At 35.4% G+C, this 10934-nt stretch overlaps 1 protein-coding gene across 1 annotated transcript; it reads right to left on the reverse strand.

Annotated features, from left to right (window-relative positions):
- Positions 1–1594: 1594 nt before the first annotated feature.
- Positions 1595–4641, reverse strand: LOC140988079 (light-harvesting complex-like protein 3 isotype 1, chloroplastic). Its single transcript, XM_073456978.1, has 3 exons — positions 4118–4641; positions 2512–2649; positions 1595–2044 (listed from the first exon to the last, which is right to left on the reverse strand). The coding sequence occupies exons 1-3, from the start codon at positions 4497–4499 to the stop codon at positions 1794–1796; spliced, it is 771 nt and encodes a 256-aa protein (XP_073313079.1). The 5' UTR covers positions 4500–4641; the 3' UTR covers positions 1595–1793.
- Positions 4642–10934: the final 6293 nt, after the last annotated feature.

The following is a 10934-nucleotide window of genomic DNA, read 5'->3' on the forward strand; positions in this document are numbered from 1 at the left end:
TATTTTATTATGTTAGGATCAAACGCTAATCATTAGGTTAAAAATTATAGTTGTTAATCAATGCATAATTTTATTTCCCTATACTTGTGATAGCGTAGAATGCATCTACTTGAGTGCTAATGGATCGAGCTGTTAGGTCCATGAGTCCGGAGATGTGCATGTCTATATGCTCATGTTGTCTCATATCTATTAGAGATCAATTTTACTCTTTTCTTATCGTCAGTCATGTCCTCAGCATAGACAATATCTTCTGTTAAGATCTAACATTACTCTTTTAAGGTCCACCTAGCCAACCAGATCAAGCTGCACAACGTCAGCAACTTCCCACACAAGAACTTTTCGGTAGATCACTTATTCCATTACTACTCTCATTCATGCACGCTTAACCAAATAACCTCCAAGAAGTATAGAAATATGCTTCTTGGGATACTTGAATTCATAGCCTAGCTCTGATACTAATTGTTAGTATTAAGCTCTTCCTACTAGACCAAAAACTATAGTTGTTAATCAAGACAACTTAATTTCTTTATACTTGTTGCAGCACAGAGTGCACCTACTTGAGTGCTAATGGGTCGGGCTGTTAAGCTTATAAGTCCAGGAAGATGCATGTCTATCTCCTGGTGTTGTCTCATATCCCTAAGAAATCAGTCATTTCCTTTTTCTACAGTCGGACTTGTTCCTATCAGAGATTGTATTACCCGTTAAGATTTAACGTTACTATTTTACGGCCCACTAGCCAATCAGATCAAGCGGCACAACGTCAGTAGTTTGACGTACGAGAATTTTTTAAAAGGTCACGCATCCAAATACTATTCTCACATGTGTATGCTTAATCAAACACATTCCAACTCTTTTAGACAATGAGTGAATTAATGGATATGAAAAATTACTTATATATATCACACCTTTTGACTGAACTAAATAGTTTTATTTAATTATTATTATTATTATTATTTAAATCTATTATTTAAAATTTGACTGAACATTTCAAAAATTTTGGAGTGTTACTTTATTTTTCCACCTTTTCTCAATGAAAAAACCGTAAAAATGTACCCACGGAACGTGGTTTTCTATAATCACTCACACAATGAAGCCCATACATAAATATAACTAGTGCACCGACGCACGTGTTACGTGCTTGTATAATATTTTTTATAATTCATTTGATTTATATTTAAATAAAGATCAAAATATAATTATAAGAAATAGTGAAGAACTACACTGTAATTTTGATATATAAATTAAAAAATAAATTGAAAAATAAAAGAATAAAAAAATGATCTCAATAAGAATTGAACCTATAACATAAACTCAAAAAAATAATGACTCTATCTATTGAACTACATATAACTTACACTAAAATTTTAACATTTTATTAATATATATAATTATTAAAACACATCATGACATCAAATTTAGTTACTCTAAGTATCTCAACCTTAATAAAATAATATAGATTATAAGACTGAATTATAATACATATATATATATAATGAAAAACAAGATACAATATAATTACCAGTAATACAGAATTACATCCATCAACAGGTAAAATGATATATTTGAAATTTAACATAAACTATAGGCTAATTGGATAAATTAATTTAAGACCAAAATTGATTATGCTACTTTCCAAGAGGCCTTTTAAGAAAATCACTCGTCTTCTTAAAGGAAAAGAGCAAATAAATTACTCTAGAACCCTGAAAATACATAGTAAAATTTCAAATTTGCTCAATATTACAACATCTTTGCTCCAAAAAAAGACAAAACAATACGAAGATCCTCCAACTTGACTAGTTCTTTTCCGAACTGCCTGAAGCCTCTTCTTGCCAAGTTGCTTGCCACTGCTTATCATAGAATGTCGACTCTTCCCACAATTTCTTCAATGTTTCTACGTCATCGTTCTTTCTGATCAGAAGAACACCAGCAACAGCCACGAATAACAGCAGTTTGCAGAAGAAGTTGTTCATTTGATCGACGAGCCCGATTCCGGTTAAACTATCAACCAGATATGTCATAAAGAATCCTATCATTGCAGCACGCCCTATAGGAAATTATTCAAAGTTATTAGATATGACACCAAATTCCATATCTGATAATCACGGTGAAATTCAAATCTTTTAAAATATTCAATGATCTAAACACTGTATTTCAATCGCTCGATCACATTGGCTAACACATAAGACGACAGGGTCATTTGATGGTCCCGACAGATTTTATCGTGAGAAAATATTACCTCCCATGTTTACGGCAATATATTTTCACATATATAACGAGGTGATGATTGTATTAATAACTTAGAGATATTACTAGAGTCCTAACGTGTAATGTATTGTGTCGTGGAGATAGACTTTTATAGGTGAATCACGCAAACCATGTATTGTGTTATATTTCCATCTTCAGAATATGTACATTATTTTTAAAATTCAACATTGGCGTAACTCAAAATTTTGAACCGTTCATTATGGTGGTATTGATAGCACTAAAAAGGGGGAGAGTAATCTTGCAAACCATTGAGGAGTTCAGCTTCTGGGAGATGAAACCTCTTGGTCCATGCCCACCAAGGAATAATGGAGGTGTCAAAAATAATAGGGTTTATGTTGGTGGACGATGTTGGATTCTCTGTCATCCACTTTCTCCTCTTCACTTCTGCAAACATTTAACAATATTTAGAGTTTTTAGAGATCAAGATCTGGGAAAGATTTCAAAATATAAATGCACAGAATTCTACCAACATATTATTTTCATAAAGTTTGCCTGGAAACCACAAGATTGTAGAACTCCAGACGTCAGCAATAGTCTCGGACAGATTCATGTGTCATTTTCTGAATATTACTTCTTTGGTGTGAGCTATAACCCAAACCATAATAAGAAAATGTTCCAACTAATCTTATTTCCATGACATGTTGTCATGAGCCTATCAGTACCAAGATTTTTAGACACCAAGATTACCTCAAGATTCACTAAATACGGATTGAAATTTAGCCATTTTAACCACTACAGGAAAGTTGAAAATCCATTTGCCAATATGGGTCATTTAACCCAAGCTTAATACTCGTCACCTTTTTGCTTCGATTCCATATGGAATATGGCAATTAATCTAATTCAAGAACAAAAGAAGAAAAACCCACAATTCAAGTCTATGCCGGGCAAATACAAGTCCTGTTATATGGTACCAAGGTGAAAATCATTACAAGGTTCACAAGATCCCATTCACTAGCATCAATAGCTTAGAGTTCGGATTGCATAATTACTAGGTTGAATCATCTTAGTAGAAACTAAAAACTTAATGCTATGTTCTCGAAACCATGTCAATTCATAGAAAGATCGAACAGTTCACTATTTTTATATTTATTTTTTTGAAAAAGAGTTCACTACTTCATTTTAATTTTTTTATAAATGGAACACTATTTGTAAGTAAGATCATTACAATAAAACAAACTGATCCTTCAGTTTCAAGTGCGATTAAGCAACCAATTTAAGCAAAAAAATTCGTTTGTCTCATCTCCATAATCGGAAAGACGTTTACAGGAAATATAAAAAATAAATAAATAAGTGGAAAGAGGCACAACATGTATGGTTAATGGTCCAACCATCAAAGAAGCATTAAATCAATGCTTAGACAGAAATTGATAAATAAACACTATAGCTTCAGTTATTCAACACCACAAACCTTAAACTTTATTTTCCTTCAATCAAACTTTCAAACAATGAATATAAGTTGATACAAGTTTTCCGAGAGAGGTCAAAGATGAAATAATCAATAATCCTTATAAAAATACTTCAATGAGAGTAATATATAAGAACTTAACATCATTGAAAATAACCAAAAGGTGCAAAATTTTGTTTAAAAATGCAAGATCTGACCCAAAACACATTACGTTAGCCCGTCGCCTCCCTCAACTATATCAATGGAGGACCCCCAAAATAAGAGGCGCCTAAGTTACTGTGAGTGAGCAGCACTTCAAATTTTAGATAAATTTCTTGAAAAATAAAGGGATTTTTTTGCAGTTTACACTCCACAAAATCCACTATTCATTTTAAAGAATTTGCAAGCATATTACATATAAGAGAGTGCGTGTGTCGGTGTGTGAGGCGTAAGTAGAAATTCAGTCACCAGCATCAATCACAGCATCCCAATCAGTCTTTCCATCCTTAGCAAACTGCGCCAGATCCCAAGTCCCTCCAACCCATCTCGGGTCCTCAAATCCCTTCACACCCTCCGCGATGTCCGCCACCACTTCCGGCGACGGCGACGGTGACGGCGGTGACCCATTTGAGACTACATTCGCCTCAGCACTCGAAGGAGTCTCCTCCGGCACGGTAGCAGCCACACCAGACACACCATCAGCACCCACTAACAAGTGAAAGTTGCAATTTTTCTTGAACGTAAAAAAAAGATTCGTTCTTGGAGTGAAAAGGGTTCTTCCATGAGAGTTTGTAGGAGGTGAAAGAGATGGCAGCTTTGGAGGTGTTGCTGAGAAAATGGTCATCGACATGACTGCGATTTGGGGCTCGGAGTAGTAAATTCGAGGGCAATTTAGAGGAGAAAGGGTGATGTTTTTGGAGTAATATCAGCCGCAGAAAACTGCTGGGAAATGTATTGGTAGGTAGCTTTTTACTCAGAACTTACCCTAGGCGTACAGCGTCGATGGGTTTATTAAGAGCTGACAACTCCACCTTGTGCGATGAAGGTGTTCAATATTTCAAAATAAAAAGATTTAATTATAATCACAAACTAAATAAAAATATATGATTTGATTCAAAAATAAATAAATAAAAATATATGAATAAATTATATAGGCATCAACATTTTTAGTGCGTGACATAAATCTTATCCAAGAAAAAAGACGTAGGTTTTATCACATGTTAAAGAAAAAATCACTCATCCTATTGTTATAAAAAGAAGTTGGTGGAAGCTTGCATGAAGTCTTCATATCCCTCCGAAAGTTCGTATTTTTCTTTGGCTGAGTATGTCGAGACTAAATCCCCACAACACAGAATTTGAAGATGCATCATGTGCCTATTCAAGTATTTGCACTTTGTGTAAATCTCATTTTGCCGTCGACAAATGTGCAAATATTGATGGTGGCATTAAATGTGGTGGGTGGTGTGAACAAGCAATCAAAGAACATATTTTGTTAGACAGTAAATTGGAAATTTCCGACGAGGGGTTCACACTAGAACGATGCATCATTTGGCATTTCAATGTATCTCTTCATCGAGTTCTTTCTCTCATCTTATAACATTTGAGTATTTAGTTTTATAATATTTTTGAGTTGTTTGTTCTCCTATATTAAAAGATTGTATGTTCTTTTTGAAAACACAGTGAGTAATTGTACACCATAAAATAATATAGTGGAATTCTTTTCATTTTGCCCATGATTTTTACTTTAATAGTTTTTGGAAGTTTTTCACGTAAATATCGGTGTTCAATTTATTCTTTATTTTCATATTATTATCTCAAGTTGTCGCGTGTGGAACCAACAAATGGATCAAAGCCTTGATTTAAATTTCTTAAAATTTAGAATATGTTATGTGGTTGCAGCCTAGACTGATCTTTTACATTAGAAAAGATTTTTTTTATTAAGGCAGAATTATTTTATACAGTCTACTAAATTGTTGTAGACATAATGACGGATAGGTACGAGATAACAAAGTTCAATGAAAGCAATTTTATGCTGTGGAAAATAAAAACACAATTTTAAGAAAGGAGAATTGCTTGGCAGCTATTGGAGATAGACCGGTGGAAATGACGGACAATGGAAAGTGTAATGAGATGAATGATAATATTGTTGTCAATTTACACTTGGCTATAGGAGACGAAGTACTGTCAAGTATCTCTGAGATAAAAAGAGCAAAAATTATCTGGGATACTCTGAGAAAGATGTACGAGATCAAGTCACTACACAACAAGATTTTCATAAAGAGAAGGCTTTATACTCTTCGGATGGTGGAATCCTCATCGATAACCGACCATATCAACATACTAAATACTCTACTTGCCCAAATCACTTCTATGGGGCATAAAATAGAGAAAAATGAACGTGCAGAGCTTCTACTTTAAAGTCTACCATATTCATATGATCAACTTATCATAAACTTAACCAACAATATTCTTATGGGCTCTCTATAATTTGATGATGTATTAACTGCGGTTCTTGGAGAAGAAATTCTGCGCAAGAATAAGGAAGATAGGTTGGTAATTTCGAAGTAGGTAGAGGCTTTACCGATGATAAGAGGAAGATTTATGGACCGTGACTCCAGTGAGAGCCAAAGAAGAGGTAGATCAAAGTCAAGAAGTAAGAATACAAATATTTACTGCTTTAAATGTGGCGGTAAATGATACTTCAAGAAAGAATGTAAGAGTATCGAGAAGAGTTCTCAAGAAAATGTGGTCAGTACTTCAGGCGGTGGTGAAATATTATTCAGCGAAGGGGCAACAATTGCAGAAGATAGACACAAATTTTGTGACACGTGGATTATGGATTCAGGAGCGACGTGGCACATGACGTCTCAGAAAAAATGATTTGATTATTATGAACCAGTCTCAAGACGATCTATATCCATGAGAAATTATCATGCCTTGGAAAACGCTGAGGTCGATATTATCAAAATAAAAATATTTGATAGCACCACTCGCACCATACAGGATGTGCGACATGTGAAGGGACTGACCAAAAATCTTTTGTCCTTGGGGCAATTGGATGATATCGCGTGCAAAACCCGTATCGAGAACGAGATCATGAAAATTGTGAAGGGTGCGCTTGTGGTTATGAAGGCGGAAAAGGTTGCTGCAAATCTGTATGTACTTTTGGGAGAAACACACAAAGAGGCTGAACTAGCTGCTGCATCAATTGGTTCAAGAAAAGAATTAACAGTGTTATTGCATTGAAAGCTCGGGCATATGTCAAAGCGAGGGTTGAAAATTCTCTCAGAACGGAAACTGCTGTTAAGACTTACAGAATGAAATGACGGAGTGGATGAACAAGACCTTGTTGGACAGAACAAGAGCCATGTTGACGACAGCAGGTCTAGATAAGTCATTTTGGACGAAAGCAGTCAAAATCACTTGTTATATTATCAATTGTTCTCTTTTAGTGGCGATTGATCTGAAAAACTTCGATGGAGATGTGGACTGGGAAGCCGACTTTTTATTCTCATTTGCATACATTTGGAAGTTCTGTATACGTTTTGTACAATGATCAAGAATGATCGAAGTTGGATTCGAAATCCAGAAAATGTATCTTCTTGGCGTATGCTTATGGAGTAAAGGATTTCGCTTGTGGGATCCTACTGTCCATAAGCTTGTCATCAGCAGAGATGTGCTCTTCAAGAAAGATAAAGTAAAGGGAGACAAAGGAAAGCTGAATTCAGAAACTAATATATTTCAGGTAGAAAAAAAGACGAACGAATGTCAAATTTCTTGTAAAGCAGTACCAGAGCACGTAGAACAAGAACATGTTGAGTCTGAGGTTTCCAATGTGAGGCAGTCAAATCGAGACAGAAGACCATCAGGTTGACTTTCAAATTATGCCACTAAAAGCAATATTGCATATTGTCTATTATCAGAGGATGGTGAGCCATCGAATTTCCATGAGGCTACTCAAAGCTCTGATGTATCGTTGTGGATGATAGAAATAGAAGAAGAGTTGGATGCATTAAACAAAAATAAAACTTGGGATCTTGTTACACTACCACGATGAAGGAAAGCCATTGGAAACAGATGTGTATATAAAATCAAGTGTGATGTCAATAACCAAGTGAAGCAGTATCATGCTAGATTGATTATAAAAAGGTATGCTCATAAAGAAGGCATTGACTTCAATGAGATATTTTCTCCTGTGTTTCGGCTTACAGCAGTCAAAATAGTGGTTCCATTGTTTGTTGTGTCTGATATACATCTGGAACAACTACATATGAAAATGGTATTTCTTCATAGAGATCTCGAAGAAGAAATCTATATGCTCAAGCTAGAAGGTTTTGTGGAAAAAGGCTATGAGAACTTGGTTGCAAGTTGAACAGATCTCTGTACGATCTCAAATAGGCGCCAAGGTATTGTAACATGATATTTGATTCATATATCTTGAGCCTTGGATACAACAGATCGAGTCCAGACCCTTGTACATATTTCAAGAGGTCTGGTGATGATTATAACATTTTGTTGTTGTATGTGGATGACATGTTGGTAGCAGGTACCAACAAAGATCATGTCCAAAGATTGAAGGCACAGTTGGCTAGAGAATTTTATATGAAGGACTTGGAACCAGCAAACAAGATTCTAGGGATGCAAGTTCACCGAGACAGAAGTAATAGAAAGATTTGGATTTCCATAAAAATTATTTGAATAAAGTCTTGCAACGCTTCAATATGCAAGATAGTAAGTCAATCTTGACCTCTCTTCATGTTAATTTGAAGTTATCCTCATAGATGTGTTCTAGTAGTGAAGCAAAGGGGATGGAGATGTCTCGAGTACCATGTGCATCAACAGTGAGAAGTTTGATGTTCGTTATAATTTGTACAAGACTGGATATTGTTCAAGCAGTGGGGGTAATTAGTCGGTATATGACGAATTCTTTGAGGATCAGATTTTACACTCATGGGCTATGTTGATTCAGATTATGTAGGTAATCCTGATAAGAGAAAATCTACTACTGGTTATGTGTTTACACTTGCAGAAAGAGCATTAAGCTGGGTTTCAAAACGGCAAACAGTTGTGACGTTATATATAACGTTGGCAGAATACATGGCAGCTACTCAAACTTGCAAGGAGGCAATATGAATTAAAAGGTTATTGGAGGAGCTCAGACACAAACAAGAGAAGTTTTCTTTGTTTTGTGACATTCAGAGTGCCTTACACATCGCAAGGAATCCAACCTTTCATTCTAGGACTGAACACATTGGAGTTCAATTTCACCTTGTTCGAGAAGTAGTAGAAGAATGAAGTGTGGATATACAGAAGATCCATACAAAGGATAACATAGCTGATTTTTTGACCAAACTAGTGAACATGAATAAGTTTGAGTGATGTATATCCTCAAGTGGCCTAGCAGCAGGAAATGACAAGATTGAAAAGATTGTGGAGATGTGTTTGATTCTCAATCAAATCTCCAAGTAGGAGAAACGTCGACAAATGTGCAAATGTGGATAGTGGCATTAAATGAGGTGGGTGGTATTAACCAACATTCAAAGAAAAATTTGAAATTTCGGACGAGGGGTTCACACTGAAATGATGCAATACATGCATCATTTGGCATTTCTATATATCTCTTCATCGAGTTCTTTATTTCATCTTATAGCATTTGAATGCTTAGTTATATAATATTTATGAGGTGTTTGTTTTCCTGTATTAAGAGTCTGTGTAAGGTCCAAAATACGATGACATAATCCAACTACAAGCAAATATAGAGAAAACGGAAAATGACTAATTAGATGGTTTTAATTGCATGAATTAAATATAGTGTGCATATTTACATGTTTAAAATAGGATTTTCTGTTAGAATGCATAAAACTGTGTTTTAAAGGTTATTCGAGACGCGATCGAGGAATGGATACCGAGGACCATATGAGAGAAAATTTTTTATTAAATAATTATTTTTAATTGTTTAATATGTGATGTAATTTAAATAGAATTTTCGAAAAAAAGGTGTTTTGAGGTGTTTTTATACACTGAATCATATTTTAAACCGCAATCGATTTTCGATAAAAATATGGACTTTTTGAGAACTAGGCTAATATTTTCACAAAATTTCCTGAACAAAATATTTTAAATAATAACTAATGGGCTTCATATGCCTATTATACTAGGTCAATGGATCTAAACTTACACCATGTGTTTTAATTAAAATAAAAAGCCAAAAACTTTCCACAAAACCCACCAAAACCCACGCACACAACATCTATTAACACAAGGACTCTCTCCATCAGCCAAGTCACAAACACACACTTAAATTTTGAAGGGAAAACACGAAAAGGCTTGAAGAATTCAGCAAAAGTCTCCCCCTCGTCAACGTTCTTCGCATCGCAAGTTGATTTTCGAGTGTAATATACGCAAGGCACACTTTAATCTTCCTTCAAACATATTTCACATCATATTATGTGTATTTAATTATGTTTGCATGAAAAATATGATGCACCACTTGTATTTTCGTTTTTAGGGCTAAATATGCATAAAAGTAGAATTTTCTTTTTTTAAAAATCTTCCTAATGATGCATAAAGGGGCTGACATGGTAAGGGTACTTGAAGAGAAGTTTTTACACATGTTTAAGGGTCTCTAGATGCATAGATACGGGCTGCACGTGAAGGGCTGATGGCTTGAACGAAAATTAGAGTTTTGTGAAGGTTTGGGTTTCGGCTAGGGTGCGGTTTGATTGCTAGGTGCATGCGGCTGATAGATGTTGTTAAGGGCACTTCCAGTGGTCCTAGGAGGGCTGAGCCATGGTCCTAGATAGGCTGCACGATGGCTGGTTCGAAGGATAGGCATGAGTCGTGCCTATGGGAGTCGCGCATAGCTTCCTAGGACAAGGGTGAAGGACTGGGCACGTTTGGGTTGTTAGGTTCGGTCCAGTGGCTTGCTATGACCACTGTCATGGTCCTAGGAGGGTGTTCTAGGGGCTGGTCTTGGTCGATAAGGGCTAGTCCCGAAGGGTGCATGGGCAGGAGGCTACGGTTTTCAAATTAGGACATGAATATTTAGTAGCTGATCTAGGCTTGATCGAATATCTTAATTGACTTGATTTGGGTTGTATATTGTATAGTTAGGTGTTATTAAGCTATGGTCCAAGTTTGGTAAAGTTTAGTTAAGTTTCAAGTCAATACGAGTCAAAACCGGTATATACGTCTAAGTTTAAAAAAGAATTGAGAAATTAGTCGAGAAGTTTAAGTTTATGTCTAAAAAATATTTATGAGCATATTTAAGGTGCTATGTTAAGTT

The sequence above is a fragment of the Primulina huaijiensis genome, chromosome 11, assembly GCF_012295235.1.
Source record: "Primulina huaijiensis isolate GDHJ02 chromosome 11, ASM1229523v2, whole genome shotgun sequence".
In the NCBI taxonomy this organism is placed as follows: Eukaryota; Viridiplantae; Streptophyta; class Magnoliopsida; order Lamiales; family Gesneriaceae; genus Primulina; species Primulina huaijiensis.

Excerpts from the sequence above, each read along its gene's own strand:
- LOC140988079 (XM_073456978.1), bottom strand. The coding sequence starts at position 4,499 with ATGTCGATGACCATTTTCTCAGCAACACCTCCAAAGCTGCCATCTCTT. Across the intron at positions 2,650-4,117 it reads GGATGCTGTGATTGATGCTG|AAGTGAAGAGGAGAAAGTGG; the intron begins GTGACTGAATTT and ends AAATGTTTGCAG. Across the intron at positions 2,045-2,511 it reads AGAAGCTGAACTCCTCAATG|GGCGTGCTGCAATGATAGGA; the intron begins GTTTGCAAGATT and ends AATTTCCTATAG.